At 37.5% G+C, this 18,838-nt stretch overlaps 1 protein-coding gene across 8 annotated transcripts in view; it reads left to right on the forward strand.

Annotated features, from left to right (window-relative positions):
• Positions 1–18,838, forward strand: part of APP (amyloid beta precursor protein) — a 227,244-nt gene that overhangs the window by 108,643 nt on the left and 99,763 nt on the right. For 4 of the 8 annotated variants that reach the window (XM_021708509.1, XM_021708507.1, XM_008049940.2 and 1 more), the window contains exons 6-7: positions 13,515–13,682; positions 16,059–16,115. The exons of 2 other annotated variants lie outside the window; for them this stretch is intronic. In XM_021708509.1, coding sequence (XP_021564184.1) covers positions 13,515–13,682; positions 16,059–16,115 — 225 coding nt within the window. The remainder of the gene's footprint in view (positions 1–13,514; positions 13,683–16,058; positions 16,116–18,838) is intronic. 2 more of the 8 variants (XM_008049941.2, XM_021708510.1) reach the window with 1 other exon arrangement.

The raw sequence follows: 18,838 nt of genomic DNA on the forward strand, positions 1-18,838 counted from the left end.
TGCCTCGCCTGCTGGGCTCCAGCAATCCTTTCGCCTCAGCCTTCCAAGTAGCCGGAATTACAGGCATGCGCTACCATGCCCGGCTGATTTTTTGATTTATTGTAGAGATGAGGTCTCGCTGCCCAGGTGGGTCTCGAACCCGCGGACTCAGGCAATCCAACTCACCTCAGCCTCCCAAAGGCATGGGATTATAGGCTGAGCCACCGAGCCCGGCTACTTTTTTTGTTTTTTGAGTTGGAATCTCACTCTTTCACCAAGGCTGGAATGCAATAGCATGATCATGCCCACTGTAGCCTCAACCTGCTGAGGTCAGGTGGTCTTTCCTCCTCAGCCTTTCAAGTAGCTGGGACTACTACAGGCATGCACCACCACACCCAGCTAATTTTTTTGATTGATTGTAGAGACAAGATCTCTCCATGTTGCCCAGGCTGGTCCTGAACTGCTGAATTTGGGCAGTCCTTTTGCCTCTGCCTCCCAACATGCTGGGGTTACCAGCATAAACCACCACACCTGACCAGATTGACTTTTAATTATAAAATGCATAAAAGTGACCTATCTGAATATATTGGTAATAGAGCAGATATTTATAGGCATTATGTTATGATAGAAAGCTTAAACTTTGTTTCTTGCTTAAAATGTTTTTTTCTGACTATATATTGTATATTAAAATATCTGCCATTAAATTTTATGTCCAGCTGAAAATTGAACAAGGTTGTATTAATTCGCTAGTGCATTTCAAGATAGAGTTTCATTTCTTGTAGACATTTTAAACCTCGTGGACCTTTTTCTATTAAATTGACAGGTAAAGACACTGATATAGGTAGCTCTTTAACCATCTCAGATGATGAAAGCTAAAAAGCTGGATCTGAATGTCGCTTGCCGTGGGTTAAGTGACTGACCTTGGCAGAATTAAATTATCGTTCTTGCCCTTCTGGTGACCATTAATCTGTGAGAAGTTCCATTTGATTTAATGATGTACATTTCTCCCACGTCAGCAGGGCACTTCTAGGTACCAAGCATTGCACTGGTTGCTGGAGGCACAAGGTTATGAATAGGATGGCTTGGTCAGGTCGCCTCTAGCCATATCTGCAAAGTCCTTGAGAGGGAAGGGTCTCTCAGACCTGGGACTTTGGAAGGAACTTTGGCAGCATGGAGGAAGGAAAGTGCTCAGTTTGCGGATGGAAGTTTTCACCTAAGGCATTACAGAAAAGTTGGCATTTGAAACTATAAAGAAAGAATAGGGATTTACCAGGTGGTAGACCACCAAAGAGAAGGAATTCAATAAGTATTTTAAATAAATAAGAGTGGTTTGCATTGATTCTTTTGAGTTGGAGTCTCAGGCTGGAATGTTGTGGCGCGCTCACGGCCACCAAAGCCTCAACCTGCTGGGCTCAGGCGATCCTTCCACATCAACCTTCGAACTAGCATGTACCGCCACACCTGGCTAATTTTTCTTGATTTATTATAGAGACAAGGTCTCACCAAGTTACCCAGGCTGGTCTCGAACCCCTGGGCTCAGGCAGTCCTATCGCCTTGGCCTCCCAAAGTGCTGGGATTACAGTTGTGAGTCGCCGTGCCTATCCTGCATTGACTCTAAAGAGTAGGAGAAACAAAGCTTAGCTTAATTCTCATGTCTGAGTTATTACCTATTTATAATGGACATGGCACAAGATATCCTATAATTCATGGACGTGATTCTTGCTTATCATTTATATTTAACGTGTTGCAAATTTGGGGTAAACTCTGAGCTTAACTTGCTGTGAACATGAACATGAACTCACATACCTAAACCGGAGGCTTCAATAGCAGTATGTTACAGGAAAATGAAACTGAAGCTCCACAGAGTGTTTGGGAATGGTGAAAGAATGATGATAGCTCCTCCTTTTAGAGCAAGCCTAAGGCCTCTATATCTTTGTTTTGACTAAGGCAAATAGGATGCACCCCACTGCTGGGCCAGCTTGTAACATGCTTTCTAATGGTATCCAACGATCTGGTGTCAGCACTGACCATAGATGTGATAGGTGACAAACTGTTATCTTATGCCCCATGTCATGGCAGCCATTGATTTCAATACACACTTTAATAGAGGCAGAGTGAAGCAGGGTATTGACAAACATCTTTCCATAGTTTAATGGTCCCAATCTCGAAAACCCACTCTGATAATTAGATTGCTTAAAATGGGAGACTAAGGAATAGAGCCATCTAGAAAAGGGTGTGTGTTTGTATGTGTGCATGCATACTTTTTCTTTTTTACCAAAACATCTTTATTGAGATATAATTTGTATACTATAAAGTAGAGAATTCAGTGGCTTAGCATATTCACAAAAATCTGCATTGCCATATGGGAAATTATTCACAGCCTCTGCAACCTTAACCTGCTGGGCTCCGGCAATTCTTCCGCCTCAGCCTTCCAAGTAGCTGGGATTACAGGTGCTCACCCCCACACTCAGCTAATTTTTTGATTTATTGTAGAGATGAGGTCTCGAGGCTGGTCTCAAACCCCTGGGCTTAGGCATTCCTGTCACCTTTACCTCTCAAAGTGCTGGGATTACGGGAGTGAGCCATCATGCCAGCCCATATTTTTGAACTTGGTTTTGCTTGCAACTTCACATGCCTGACAGTGCCGTAGTTATTTTCACCTTCCAGTGCTATAATGTTTTATTTGTGTCAAAGTTCTAATTCACTGTCAGAATAATAGAAGTAATCAGCTGAAGGCATTTTAATACAATTATATCTAGATTTATTAAAAATTTAAAAACCATTTTTTGTCCAGTTTAAAGGTCAGAAATCAGATTTTTAAAGAATACCTGTCTTTCTCATGTTTTTCCCCAACGCAGTTGTTTTTATAAAATAGATGCAAGTTCTTCAGGCACAACAATTTTACACATCCACTCAACTCTAAATGTTTGTAATTAAGAAAAAAAATCAAACCTAAAATCTAGTAAATTAGTGAACAATTCATTTAAACAAGCATACATTTTCATGGGCATGGATACCTTTTTAGCTAATCCTTTTAACTCATCTGATAGAGTAGAGGCTCGGATTCCTAGGGCAGGTAGTGAAACTGTGAGTTTTAATGGAAATCTGCAGTTCGCTTGTTAAAAAATGAATTTCTGAAGTCTTTAAGAGCAGAGCAGATTACAGCCTAAACATCTGTTTCTCTCAGCCTTGAACTATTTTGCCATCCTGAATATTCAGCTTTGGTTTCCAGCCACTTCTTCCAATATGTCTGACCTTTTGTGATTCTGTTAGCAGAAGAGCGAAAAATCAGGAGGAAGTAAGTCTTAATGAATCTAATATAAAAATGATGTTCAAGAAAACCCTTCAGCCTTCAAGACAGCAGCCCAAATTATTTTAAAAATTAAGAAAATTTTACCATGTTAAAAAAAGAAAAGAAGTTTAAGGCAGAAGAAATGTTAAAGGTGCACTATATTTGGTTTATATTGGTAAGACTGTTAGGGTGTTTTTAACTATAAGGTTAGAGTGATCTCTTTCTTACATTTACTTATGTTCTTATTGGGTAATTTTCAAAGTTTCATGATAGAAACATGTTTTGTACGTTTCATATTAGAAGCAAAGAAAGGTCTTATTGGCCAATTCTCCTGATTCTGTTTTGAAATTTTCCCAGCATTTTTTACCAGGGATTCTGAGATGTTGGTGACTGCTGCATATGTAGCTTTGGTGGGCAAAATTACTAAAATATGATGTGAATCCTCTTAATGTTTGGGCTGTAGCAGGGTCTCTCCACCTCAGCACTGTTGATGTTTTGGGCCCGAGAATTCGTTATTGTGGGGGACTGTTCTGTGCATTGAAGAATGTTTAGCAGTGTCCTTGACCTTTACCTTTTAGGTGCCAGTAGTACTTCCTAGTTGTGACAATCAAAACTGTCCCCTAGGAGGAGGTAGGAGCTAGTATCTATCTGGTTGCAAATCAATGGGCTATGGTGTTTAGATCTGCAGTGATGACCAGCTTTAAATATGTGGACAGAGAAATGCCACAATACTGTGTCTCATCTTCATGTCAACAATAACTCCTAACTCAGTGCTTTGCACACTGTAGGTAGCCAATGAGCTTTTTTTTTGTTGAGTTGGAATCTCACTCTGTCACTCAGGCTGGAGTGCAGTGGCACACTCACGGCCACCCAGCATCGACCTGCTGGGCTCCGGCGAGCCTTCTGCCTTAGCCTTCCAAGTAACTGGAACTACAGGTGCGCTACGATGCCCAGCTAATTTTTTTTGTTGTTGTTTATTGTAGAGATGAGGTCTCACCAAGTTGCCCGGGCTGGTCTCGAACCCGCGGACTGGGGCAATCCACTCCCCTCAGCCTCCCAAAGTGCCGGGATTACAGGCTGAGCCACCAAGTTCAGTCACCAATGAGCATTTTTTATTGAGCAAGAATAAATAGAATAAAAGTATGCTAAAATAAATATGATAAATACACATTTAGTAAGGTAAAAACAAGTATTTGGTGAAACATGTAGTGTAGTCTAGTAGCTTTATTTAGACTTAAAAAAAATAAAATGTTGACTTAAATGTTGCATATACATATTTATCATGTAGATAATGAAGTATGGAGGTAAATTGCCTTCCTGGTTTTGTTTTTTTAATTTTTCCAAAGAAATTCATCCTCCCCTGGCCCAACATTATGAAATGGCAAATGGTGATTTGCATCCCTGTTGTAACCAGGGATACACTATTCTCAGCTGGAGTCTGTGAGTTCTTTCCCTGTTGGGGATTGTGATGAGAAACCAGTTAACGCTGAGTTTTGGACATATTCAGTCTTCCCCAGAAAGGACGTGGAACCACAGGACTATCCTTCCAACCTCTGACTGATATCTAGAAGCATACTTTTTTTTTTTGTAAAAATAGAAATGCCATCTAATTCTTTGTTTGCAGAGAAGTGGTATAAAGAAATACATTCTAAGTCCTTGATTTTTTCTGACCCTTCTTCATTGTTTTTCTAATTATTGACATTTCTAATGTTCTGGGATGTTATAGGAATGCTATCATTTAAATTCAGTTTTCTGAAAAGTCTGGTGTTTTCATAGACTTAAAATGAGTAAGAGAATTATTACCTTGATACTGGGTTTAAGGCAGAAGTAGTGAAGGTGTTTTAATGTTGCCTGAGATAGGAAAGAACTTTAGAGTAAAATAAATATGTATAGATAATCTGTTTAAATTTTTTAATAAGTCAAAACCTGTGCAACTTTAACCAGTTCTTCTCCTCTGGTCCTTGTGGAAAGTGATTTAATCTTGTTTCTTTAGTTTTGACATTTCAATTGTATTTAAAAGATGTGGTTGATTATGCTGCTTCTCAAACGTTAATATTCACTTGAGTCACCCAAGTCTCTTGCTAAACACACATTCTAAGATTGTAAGTCTGTAGTGGAGCCTGCATTCTAGGTGATGCTGGCTCTGCTGATCCATGGATTGTACTTTGAGAGCGAACTCGTAGCATCTCCTACCTACTGTACGGTGCAGATTTGTGACACTGAGACAAGAAATAAGAAACTGAAGGAAAACCATCTTTATCGACAGTGTTATTGTTCTCAGTATTTTAGCACATGTCAGCAAATGTGAGAGGATCCTGAGATGTGTATCCACCGAGCTTTTTTTTTAAATTCAAATCTTAGGATCAACGAAATTGAAAACTCTTACAATCTCCATACATGTATAATTGCTGCTAGTTTCACTTGTGCTCCTGTTTCCGGTCATTGGTGTGGTGGTGTAGCCAATCCCTACTAGCCACAACCTTTGGTAACTTAAAGTACCAATAGTAGGAGTATTGATACTGTGCAAATTGACAAACACTGTAACTTGGAGTATTCTGTTTTTTGTTTTTCTGGAGAAAGTCAATTTACCAGTCTACTCGGGCCTCTCATTCAGTAATAAAACTCACTTTCCCTTAGTTTCCAGTGCAGGACCTGATATCTTTTTCAGAGTTTAGACTTGTTAATATCGTTGCACTTCAGACTGGCCTCCCAGCTCCGTGAAGAACAAGTTTATTCCCTTCCAGCTCAATGAAGAACGAGTTTAATCCCTTAACAAACAGGAAACAAAGGTTGAGGAGAAATCATAGTGGTACCCTTTTGTGAATACTCACTAACCACTAACTACAGCATCATGCGAATACTGATTAGTCTAAATATTTTATGAGTAAATCTCCTTCAGGTGCATTTTATAAATAATCTTTCATCATGGAGAGATGTGAGAATTGGGTCAGGTATAATTAGAATGACAGATGTATTGGCTAGCCTTAGAGAATTAACACAATTCAGTAAAAAGGCTAGCCAAATGCAGATATCTTCTAGAGACTTCCGTGACAAATTAGCATCCAACATCCCATACTGAATCAGTGCTTTCATTACCATGCACAGCTGTTTGCATCATTTTGTTCGTATTTCAGTCCTTATTTGGAGCTTAAGTGAGATTTGTCATAAGACTTCAGTTCCATCTCGCTTGCCTAATTTTAAATGTCTTTATTTGGTAAAATAAGATTACAAGGTCATTAATATTTGATAATTTATTGCCTTTATTAGAGAAATCATTTAGACATGTTTTTTGATGACTGCTTGCTAATATGTGCAAGCACATGATAAATACTCTTTTCTATTAAAAGTACATGGTTCTAGCATTGGGAAAAGCACATTATTTTAAAAAATCACCTGTTTTCTAATGTGTTGACTTTAAAAATTATTTTTCTTTAAGAATCAAATGCAAATTTGTCTACTTATTCTTCAGTAGAATTCTGATAGCTTAGGCTCATGAAATGTCACCATATAAGAGAGAGGTCCAACAAAAAAAATGGAATTGTCTTGCCACTTGTAGTACAGGCTTCCCCCACTAGGTAAGTGTTCTAGGAACCCACTGGTATCAGCATACCAGCTAGCTGTTGTGAAAGACCACATTTGGCTTCTGGTGAGTTTTTTGTTTTGTTTTGTTTTGTTTTGTTGTTTTGGATATTCTTTTAATGCATTTGCCCATTTCATGATGGGTGGTTTACAAGTACATCTGCCCACACCTCACTGAACGGTCAACAGTTTTTGACCAAAAATGATATCACCCCAATAAAAAAAAGTCCTCATAGAGAAATGTTTTGCCAGTGTGGAAGAGGTGAAACAAAAAGCAGCAGAAGCACTAAAAGGCACCAAAGTTGAGGAGTTCAGTAACTGTTTTTAGTAGTGGAAAAAGAATCTCGATAGTTATATTTCATCAAACAGAAAGCACTTTGAATGAGACAAGTTTAACATGTAAGAATAAATATACAATTTTTTATGAATACATTCTGAAGTTTTTTGGGTCCCTCTTGTAATATTTTGAATTGCAGTGATAATTTAGTCAGGCTAAAAAAATAAAGTTGATTTAGACATATGTATCAAAATTTACTTGAAATATTGAAGTTAAGTACATATACTTAGTGGATTTCAATATTTATGTCCTTGTTTTCATTTTATTTCAGTGTCACAGTAAGCAGGTAATTATTACAAAAGCAAACTATATTTGTCTTCTTACGTTTATCCTTTTTTGTTAAAATTGGAGAAATAGAGTTCAAGATATGAGTATGTAATTTTTAACTCAAAAAGGAAATGTATTTGTATTATGTATGAAATTTAATTAAGCATATATTTTTATAGAATATGGAGAAAATTATTCTACAAAATGTTTAGGTTTTTCTTACACTTAAGAATACACAATTCCTTGCTCTCTCTAAATAACTTTTGTTTGATTATTTAGTCTGATTATCTAAGTGGTTGCTTTCATGAAATTTGTAAATTTAAAATTTACCCATTACATCCAATACATTGAGAATAACTGAAACTCAGTTATTTAAAAGAAAATCATAATATAAAGCTTTATTTTAAAATTTATCCTTAGTGTTTTATTTAAAGCTCATTATTTGTTAATCTGTTAACTTTGCTTTGCAAGAAGGCATTATGGTTATCATACATTTGAAACTGGAGATTTCACAACTGTCTTCAAACTGAATTTGTTGAAAAGTGCACAGTTAGCTTTCTAGCTTTGGTTATCCACAAAAAATGTTACATTGAAATATACATTCAGAGTTAATTTTTTGTGGTTGAGCATTATTTTTTGAACAATGAATTGGCATAATCATTTTTATATAATGCGAGATCTGGCTTTGCTTCTATATTGCATTTTGTATTATATTGATTTTTAGAAAATGGAATGTAGTGTTGAAACCAGCACACATCTCAGTAAGTGCCTACCCTCCAAAGATACAGAATACTTGACTAGAAAAGCACACAGTTTGGCTTTGTGTTTTATCTACACCCGCATTTTAGTTTATCAAATGATGTTTCGTCTTGAAGGGTAAATAGAGTTGTTATAAAGGAAGAGATAAACCTTCCTTGCCAGAAGAACTCAGCCATATCAGATATATTCAGTGAATATCAGGAAACCTATATGTGATCTTAAAAGTTTAAGAAATTAAATATGAATAAACAAGGGTTGTCATTCCTTAGATGTCCTTACCTATGTTTCTAACATTTCTCTTTGTGAAAAGTCCAAGCAGTTTTTCTCACCCATGTCAGCCCTGGCACATCTCCCTTTCTTTCCTCTCCTTTCTCTAATAAACTTTGTTTTGGAATTTTAAAACAATAAAAAAGAAATAGCCCTGTTTCTGTTATTTTAGGAAAATTTTCTCTTGTTTTGTTATATCTCATACTTACTTTGAATAGAAATGAAGGTGGATTATAACTCAAAAAATATATTTAATAATTTTTTTTTTTTTTTGAGTCGGGTCTCACTCTGTCACCCAGGCTGGAGTACAGTGGCATGATCACGGCTTACTGCAGCCTCGACATCCTGAGCTCAGGAGATCCTTTGCTTCATCCTCCCGAATAGCTGGGACTGCAGGAGCACACCACCATACCTGGCTAATTTTTTAATTTTTTTGTAGCAATGCTGTCACACTTTGTTTCCCAGGCTGGTCTAAAAGTACTGGGCTCAAGCAATCCCCTGCCTCTGCCTCCCAAAGTGCTGGGATTATAGGCATGAGCCTCTGCACCTGGCCAATTTAATGAATGATTTTTAAATGTTAGGTCTTTTCATTTATTAATTTAGATTTTGAGAAGAGAATAAAGATGAGAAAAGGAAGATGAAGGGTTTTTTTTGTGTTTTCTCTTAGATTTATTTTTCTTTTCATTTACATTTTTAATTAACAAATAATAATTGCATATATTATATATTTGGAAGATGCAGTTTTAATTTTCAGGTGAATTCTATTTGGGTTTCATTATATAAGTTCTAATTTTGCATGCTTCACATTTAGTGAATGATATTGTAAATAATTCTCCACTAAATGATAATTCATATGAAACAGATCTTTTGCTGAAATTTTTTTAGCAAAAGATTTCTGTAGATTAGGAAGGAAGGAATTATCCTATTGAGAAAAAATAGAAAATCATATGAATGTAAGCATTTGAAGTCTATCTTGAGATTTTTTTTTTCCCCTGAAAAAAAAATTAGTCATGCATCTTGTATATATCAGGTCTCAATGCTTGCAAACTCTTCCACTTGGTGAGAATCTTGATTGGTTAGATCTCCTGGTAATTTCCCACTGGTAGAAAGGGATTTAAAGGAAATTTTCTCACACTGAGATTTGGAGTCCTTTAGGGGACTTATTTCTGAAGTGATAAGACAGTCCAGGAAGGAGACAAGATGAGAATTCTAAGGCAAACTGAACAAGCAGCATTCCTCTTCTATTTTTTTTAATGTGGGATTTTAAAAATTACTTTTTTGAGATAATTATAGAATCACATGTAGTTGAAATAATACATATAAAGAGATCCTGCGTAGTCTTCACCCAGTACAGTGTCACAACTGCAAAGTTGACATTAACCCTCCCCCTCCTTTTTTTGGCATCGGTCTGAAGCCATGTGAGACATTAATTCTTTAACACTTCTTTAACCCAAGCCTATGGAGCTTCTCCATGTTCTCTTCTGGTCTCTGACTATTTCTTGTATGCATATTAATTCTTTGTGTAAAAGCATTAGCACCATACTTCCCTAGTACTGACCCTACCCCCTAGCCCCAGCTTCTCTCAGATGAAGCAGATGTTTTCTTTTCTACTGTAAGGACAATGTTCTGGAATGATAAAGGGTTAGAGAAAAGATCAGAGAGACCAGACAGCTGTATGCCCTATAGTAGAAGTAATAATATGATTATGAGTGACAGCAGATAAGTAATCTACTCTTCTCAGAGTGCTCTCTGAAATCAGCTTGACTGCTTGAGGAAGTTAATGTTCTAGTCATATCCCTGAGGGAAAGTGATGGGAAGTATCAGCTGATGGTTAAGGGGCTATCCTGATCATTGGTGGAATTATAATGAGAAACCCCTTTTTGCCAGCACAGGGATTGCATGTTAGGACACCTGTCTATGCTCTTTCTTTACTGCAGCAAGTTGAAATAAGCTCCTCTATGTCTGCAGGTCAGAACTAGTTGGACAAGGAGGCTGCTTTTAGAGATTCAGAATAATGAAGGTACTTTCTTAGGCCTGTTCTTCTAGGCTCACATACATCTACTCTGTACATTATGTATTTGGCATTAAATTAACAACGTACACTGTTGTACTCGTTTTTGACCACACCGTCTTGGATACCCTTTTGTATATGAGCACTACTTGTGGGGTTGGTTACTACTGCCCATGAGGCCCACCCGGACTCCACCAAGATCATGTAGCTATTAGTGGCCATTCAATGTCAAGAGTGCCAACCCAACACTCCCCCAGTGGAGATTACCTCACTCTCAGGAGTTTTCTAAAGGAGTGAGAGACTTCAGTAAAAAGTTTATGTGTCCATCATGTAGTTTATTCTATTGACTTAGTTGACATGTAAATGAATTTGGAGTTCTGAATGCTTTTTCTAGTTGATTGGGACTCATATGGCCTGGTATCTACACATTCACTGTAATAAAGGGCTTTATAGCTGTTTTAGAATGAGACAGAAGAAAAATCAAAATGAACATGCCATTGTGTTGCCTTAGCGGGACAGGAAAATGATCATATGTTGTAATGCCATTTAGATTCTTGACTGGGAGATTTTGCTTTTATCATAAGTGAAAAATTGGTACTAGGACATACACAAGAGCAGGTATCTATCATGGATTATTGTCTTTGACCTTCATTCTTTTAGCCCATTTCTTAACTTTGGTTCATCCCAAATTCTGCTCTTTTATGTAGTACATAGGAGAGCTTATAAGGACAAGTTTCCTACATTTGCACAGCTCTGATGTGCTCTATGGAGCATGTGGCAGACAAGTATCAGAAGACATTTATTTGATGCTCTAAAATGACACATATTTGATGCTAAGATGTGGGGATTGGCATACATTGTCAAGGCGTGGTATCATTGCTCCTATGACTGTGGGGTGGAGGGATTCTGTGCCTGTGTTGGTTGCGGGGGCCACAGTGCTTGTAATCCAAGTGCCAACTCCAGCCACAGTGCAGGCTCAGCTGGCGTGTTATTCTGTAGTCTTGTTGGAATTAACACTGCCTGAGGAAGAGATTAATAGTATTATCATGTCTTAGAAACCTGAAAGTGCACGTGACATGAACTTGTACAGATTGATGAAGGTGATACAGAGAAAGAGGGAAAAGCCAACCTGTAGATGTTTGTTACAACTAAGGAAGAGGATAAACTTCAGGACCAGAGATCACTGATAGCTATGGTTAGCAAGTACGGGGCAGGGCTTTTAACTCTGCAGTCCTGAAGCTGTTCTGTCTGTAACACAGAGGGAATCGAGTCCCACAAAGCAATTTACTCTTTGTAAGTTAGAATACCAGTCTTTTAATTTTGGAGGATAAATAAGATTGCCAAGTGGATGGGATACTTGGTGTCAACAGGTCAACCGATTTTCATCCTGCGGGAGAATTCTGTAGACAAAGCCAATTGAAAAGACATGTTTGGGGTGCCTGGACTTTCAGAGCAGCAGTTTGAATGGGATAACCTTGATGATGGATGGTAATGAGCTTCATGCCCCTGAAGCCATATGTTTCCATCAGGAGAAAACAAGGTCATCTTAAATACCTGCTACATGGGGCATTTCTCCTGCAGCGTGTCTGACACTCACCTTCTGGACTCAGTGCTGACTGTCTCTGCTTTATTGACATCATTGTGATGGTAGCAACTTCTGGTTTTGCCAGCACTTTATTGCATCTACTGGAAGAGCAATGTGTGTAGGGAAGTAAAATTGATGGTCTCCATTGACATTGGCAATGTGGATCTTTGTCATTGATTCATTGATTAGAATCAAGCTCTTGAACATTACTAATGTGGAAGCTCTGGTTATGCGTGGCTTTCATCTTTTAGATCGGTGTTCTTTCTCCTTGCATGTTAGTAAGACTAGGAATAAGCCAAACATCTGTGTGCGCTAAGGCACCAGCCTAGCAAGGACAGGGCATAAATTCAGAGGGAGAACTGTAGCTTTTGCTTCACTTCCACCAAAAGTGGGAGGTAGAGTTTTCATTCTACTCTTGCTTAACTTTATGAATGGAATTGGTTGGGTTATTACACTTTGATTCAGTCAAGGATTATGAAACTGATTTTGGGGAGGGCAAGACATGTTAACAGGTAAGCTGTATTTTAATGTAAAACAGTACATGGTGTATATTAACAAATTAGAGTTGGTTGACTATGTTTTGTTGTTTGGAACATTACTGTTCAACGGTCAAATTAATATACATAATATACAAATAATACAGATTTTAATACATATATTAATTAAATAATATAATTAAATAGTACATCATTACTTATGTATTTAATATAATTAAATAATACATTATTAAATGCAGCTAGTACATATTTAAACAGATTATTAAAATATGTGTTAGTATTGTTTTAAATTATGCGTTCATTTTAATATTAAAATATATTAACTCATTTTAATATACAAATAAATAAATTAGTTAAGTTAGAGCTGTTGTCATCCACTGTAAGTCACATTAACAAATGTCACATATGTTTTCGATATAGTCAGTGGCTAAGCTGTCTCCAAAAACAGGAAAACTTTCATAATATATGTAATTAATTTTATACTTGCATTAAGGCAATCATTTATTAAGGGAAACAATCAGGTTTGTGAGAGCTTAAACTTTTGTATCGTAACCAAAGCAGTTCCCTTCCTTCAAAGTTGACTTTTGAGAAGTTTTTTTTTTATGTTGGAGAATAAATTTGATATGCAGACATCTTCTATCACTTAAAGTTTATCCAAAAGCAGCCAGAGGATCTTTTCACCTCTAGCTGGAATCCCTTTATTACTACTGAGCACTACGCTTATCAAAGCAGAAGAGAATGCTGCTTTGCTTCCAAGGTAACTCTCAAGTCCTGGCGGGTAATTAAATTCCTCAGTAAATGTCTGGTAGCTGCTGCCTAATAAACCCAGTCCACCTTACCACTGGGAGGATGGATAGGTAAGACAAGTAAACGTGTGTACATGAACAGTGAGACGGTGCCTTTTCATGCTAAATGTGGTTCCCCACGTCTCCTCTGATTAGAGGTGTGCTCTGAACAAGCCGAGACGGGGCCATGCCGAGCAATGATCTCCCGCTGGTACTTTGATGTGACTGAAGGGAAGTGTGCCCCATTCTTTTACGGCGGATGTGGCGGCAACCGGAACAACTTTGACACAGAAGAGTACTGCATGGCCGTGTGTGGCAGCGTCAGTAAGTGGACCCTTCTTCAAGCCTGGCCATCTTTCGTCTTTCTCGCCACTGACTCTGCTCTTTGTAACAGATTGATTTTCCTGGTTCTTGGGAATGGGCCTTTTGCTACCACTAACCACATTGCTGTCAACTTCTCTAATTGCCCGGAGTCTCCGCAGTATGTTCAATCACGAGCACACCTCTCCGTCTTTCTCTAATAAAGCATGGCCATGGATATGTTCTTTTCTCTAGCTGTGGTAGATATGTCTTGCAATCCATAGGGACTTTTCGGTGCTTCTCTTTAAAACAAAGCTGGGGTGGCTGTCTTGTCTTTTGCAACTGTTTCTGCAAATGCATACCTGTGGGTTTGTCTGTGTACACGTGTGTTTGTGTTTATGCATGTGCTCTACCTGTGTAAAAACCGTCTACCACTGGAAGCCTGGCTGATGAAGCTTTGGTTGCATTGACAAGGTGTATGGCTGTGATAAATACCTTTAAGTTGGTTCATATATGTGTCTTATTGTGGTGGTAAAGGAATGTGATTGAACTGAGCTCATGCACCTCAGATGCCAAAGGGTAGAAATGTCCCTGTTGCCCCTGAGCTTGGCTTACAGACATTTGCAGCATCAAGTGTCTGTTTCCTCTCTTGGAATTAGATATAAGAAAACTCTTAACATTAGAAACTTTCAATTATTCAAGGTCCAGGGAATATAATTTTCAGTCTTTCTCTTGAACATTAAGCTTTCATAATTTGGGGGGATAAATACACGAAGTCAGGATGAACTTAAAAGCAAGATGAAACTTTTCCCCAAAGATGTTATTACTAGGAGATTGTGTACCTCCTGAGATATATGAGACTTCTGCTGTTAACAGCCTTCTGAATTTTGTTTATTTAAATTTATGTAGTAGGAAGTTTGAACTACCTAAGAAGTAATGACTCGTTTAACTAAAGGTGAAACTCAGTAATTGTGCATTTTTATTTTGAGAGACTCCTGCCTACCATATGTTGCAAAGGGAGCAGTCACCATGTCCTGCCTGGGATTGTATAAATGTTTTCCAGCGGGATCATAGGATTAAGCAAAACAACAGAAAGATCTGCACCATTTACATCTTCTACTGTGAAGGAGCCCACTATCTAAGTCAAATCTAATGGAAAAGTTCTGTTGGTCTCCTTCCATCACCAGTGAATGAGAAGACTTTATACTGGTGTAGGAACTAGTAACCCGAGGGTTTTGTTTTTCTTTTTTTCCTCCGGACTCTGATTGGATGGTTGCTCTTAGCTCAAATAACTCCCTTCTTCAGTTTCAAACAAAGAAGTCAATTAGGTCAGGTAATGTGAACACAATGAGGAATTCTGTTGCCTGTAACCTTTGGCACAAAGGGCTTTTGTTATAGTGATTCTAACTGGTTTAGAGGCTAGGGCAGATTTCCTGGCAGATGTCCAACGTTTTTCTCCCTTTCCCTGGGGTGGATTTCTTTTCTGGGATATCATATATATATTTTGTGATAATTAAGAGGTTTGTTTGTTTGTTTATAATTATATGCAGTAATGAATTCACCTCAAGAGTTAGAAATTAATCCCCCATTTCACCCCACTAATGCCCTCTCCCTCCCCTAAAATCCTATCTCTCTGAGCAGTTTGGGCTAGCAGCAAGCAGTGGGCATTTGTCCACATTGAATGGAGGTGTCCTGAGCAGCACACACTTTGCTGAGAGATTTGTAAAAGATTGGTGCTCCCAACAGGGATGTATTGGATCAGTCCAGCCATGCTTAGTTTTTGAGGGGGTGGGTTACAGAATAATTTATCGAGAAACAAAGGCAGGCCTGACACAGTGCCTCACACATATACACACAAGCAAAAATTAGCCTGGAGTGGTGCCCGCTACTATGAGGCTGAGGCAGGAAGATCACTTGAGCCCAAGAGTCTGAGGCTACAGTGAGCTATGATGGCACCACTGCACTTCAGCCTGGATGACGGAGCAAGACCCTGTCTCCAAAGAAAGCAAAGGCAAGAAGATGAAGGCCAGTTAGAGGAGTGGACAAATAAAAGTGGAGTAAAGCTGGAGCCAAGAGCCAGAAGCTGCCTCTGTGGGTGGAATGAATAGAGATGTTATAAGAGATGAACCGAAGGAAACTGGTGATTGGCAGAGGGTGAACAGGAGCAAGAAATTATCTTAACATGTTACTTAGATGTACTATCAAAGACAAAATACTAAGATGTTAACCTGGATGCTTGCCTTGGTTCTGTGGAGGATATGTGTTTGGTTTTTTATTTTTAATACAATGATTGTTTGTTTTGTTTCATTTTTAGTCAGAGGAATCGTGTGAGTGAGTTTCAGCCGTCATTCCCATGTTTCTGTTTTTGTTTTTAGTTATGTTCTCTTATTTTCTCCGTAGTGTCCCAAAGTTTACTCAAGACTACCCAGGAATCTCTTCCCCAAGATGCTGTTCAACGTATGTTTCACTCACCTGAGGGAAGGGAGGAGGGAAGGAGGATGTTGCATGGCTGGATTATAACTCCAGCATCATCACCTACTTTGCATGGTTTTGTGTTTCTTAGACACCTATCTTTTAATAAAATGTTCCTTCCCATTGGCTTGCTTGTAATCATGTCTGGTTTTGCCAGGCAACTTGAAATGTCAGGGTAAGAACACTTACCAATCTTATTCTATTTCTGATAAATTTCCTTTTTATTTAGTGTGGTTTTCTTAAAAATTGTAGATACAACATGATTGTGCTTTATTTGACATCACTATTTTGTTTCCTAAAAGCTGCCAAGATACCGTGATTTAATAAGAGACTATATACATAACGTATTTCCTCAGAAAAAAATATTTAATATTCATGCATTGTAGTACATGGATTAATTCATGTACACAGCTTTAGTTATGTGTGTTATAAGGCAATTGTTTCAACTTTAAAAGTGACGACTCACTTTTAGACTGTAAGACCTCTTCTTCTTCCTCTCCCAGAATGCACAAGGGTAGGTCAGAGGTGCACAACTTCTGATGAGGAAGGAGAGAAAGAGCTACCTGTAAAGAAATGTATCCACTAACCACTGCAGGTCCCACAGTGTCTTGTGTTTTTGTGATTAGTTCAGTGGTAATATCAGACTAGCTGAGTCTTAAAATGTGTTTTTCAATACTTGGATTTGAATTATATCCTGAAATAGATTTATACAGCTTTGGGTTAGGATTTGATATATGTTATTGATACATATGATTGCTGCCAGAAGAAACACAATTTCAGTTGTAGCTTAACTATCTTATAATTAAAATTAGCATATATGTGCATCATCCTGAAAAAAGCCTACTTTCAAAATTGATGGAACTAATTACCTTTTTTTAAGTGGTAAGTTTATAAATGGCGAATGATGTACTTTACAAAAGATTTCATCCTAAACCATCAAGTTTTTTAATGATCTCCAAAAAAATATTCAGATGAATTCAAATTATATATAACTTTTGAAGGATGTGTTTTTTACTGTCACAATAAACAAACTTTCTGCTATTGTGAAAAAGTGATTTTTTGGTTTTTTTCCCAAAAATCATTGAGAAAACGGCAGGTAGGTAGACACAGAAGGACTAGAAAAAAGTTCCAGCTATTCCACTCTAGGATTGATAATATATAGATATACATGGTGTGTTTCATGGTACCAAGCATCTCCATAGTTATTTTTTGCAGAACATTTTGTGGACATTTTTCTCACTTCTTTTGTATGTATGAGAAAATGAGGCTGCAAGAGCTTAATGACTTGTCCCAAGTCATCAAACATTGCAGGACCCGGTTTGAAACCCAAATGACACTTTGGCTGTGCTCCACACCAAATGGCTAAGCATTTGGTTCTGACATTGTTTTCTAGGTTATGAAATCACATTCGAGATTCAGAAGCACATTTTAAAACTGCAGAAAATGGTAAAGAGGAATAAAATATTAACACTTTTTCCTAAATGCCATGAATATAGCACACATCAGTAAATTAAATCTTTCCTACTCTTTTACAAAACAATAATTGTTTTTCCTTTGTTTCATTTTGGCATATAAAAGAGATGTTGTTTTCCATTTTTATTAATTGATGGAAATGGACATCAGCATTTGATAAATTTATTTTCATGATGTATACATAACTACTACTCATATCATCCACTCTTTCAAACAGATTCTGAAAGCCTCTTTGGTCATTTTTGTCTTCCTTATAATTTTCACCATCTACTTGCAGTGTGTTTGAGATCCTGACACCTTTCCATTCTAGGAGGACAGAGTGATTTTGGCAGCTGTATTTTCTTGTCTACCTACAGAAACTGTTCAATCATAGCAAGTGAAGGGTTTTGCAGTGCCAGTACAAACAGACAAGAGAAGGCATATAATTTCTGGTTATTTATAGCTGTGCAGCTATGCAGTCTTATTTATAGCAAACCGCACATTTGAATTGAAAAAGTCATGGTCATTTAGAGGTCAAATGCAGATAGCAGGCACAATTCAGAGAAAATGAGCCGAGCTAGATGGTGAGCAAGCTTGTATGATTGGACAACTTAGGCTTACGCTTTGCTCTCTCACCAACCTAGCTCTAATTGGGTGATATCTTTTTACACTAAGGTTTTACAGGTTGCTCAGACTGAGCCACTTCTAGTCCATTTTTTAAAAAAAACATGAAATGAGATTGGAAAGCTCTTTAGTTGAACTGGTACAAGATTCCATTAATGAAGAAAATGTAAGATGACCTGCATTATAAATACAATAATTTTTCTGTCAAGACTTATTATTACCGGGCATTTCTAGATTTCAAATTTTTGTCATAAAAAAGAAAATTTTGAGCATTGCAGTTTTAGGGACACAGATTTTGTTGTTGTTTTCTTTTTACTATAAATGAGAATCTAAACCACAAACATAAGGCTTAGAGACATGAGGCTAAGAGCTTTTATTCTACTCATAAACTTATAGATTTGAATCCTTTAAAACATGTCTTTCCCCATTTGGAATAAAGAATCTTGGAAGAACTGAGTTGTTTCTGACATTAATTTTGCATTTGGGTTTAGGACAGTGCAAAAGTTTTGCATTCAGTCTGCGTAATGTATTTTTAAACAGTAAAATTATTACATAAAATGTTTCGATTAGTTTATATTTCAAATATAAGAGTGTGATGCTTTTTCTAGTGTCGTCTACATCAGATTGCATCT

This window comes from Carlito syrichta, unplaced genomic scaffold, assembly GCF_000164805.1.
Source record: "Carlito syrichta isolate Samal-C Ts95f unplaced genomic scaffold, Tarsius_syrichta-2.0.1 Scaffold141855, whole genome shotgun sequence".
Lineage (NCBI taxonomy): Eukaryota > Metazoa > Chordata > Mammalia > Primates > Tarsiidae > Carlito > Carlito syrichta.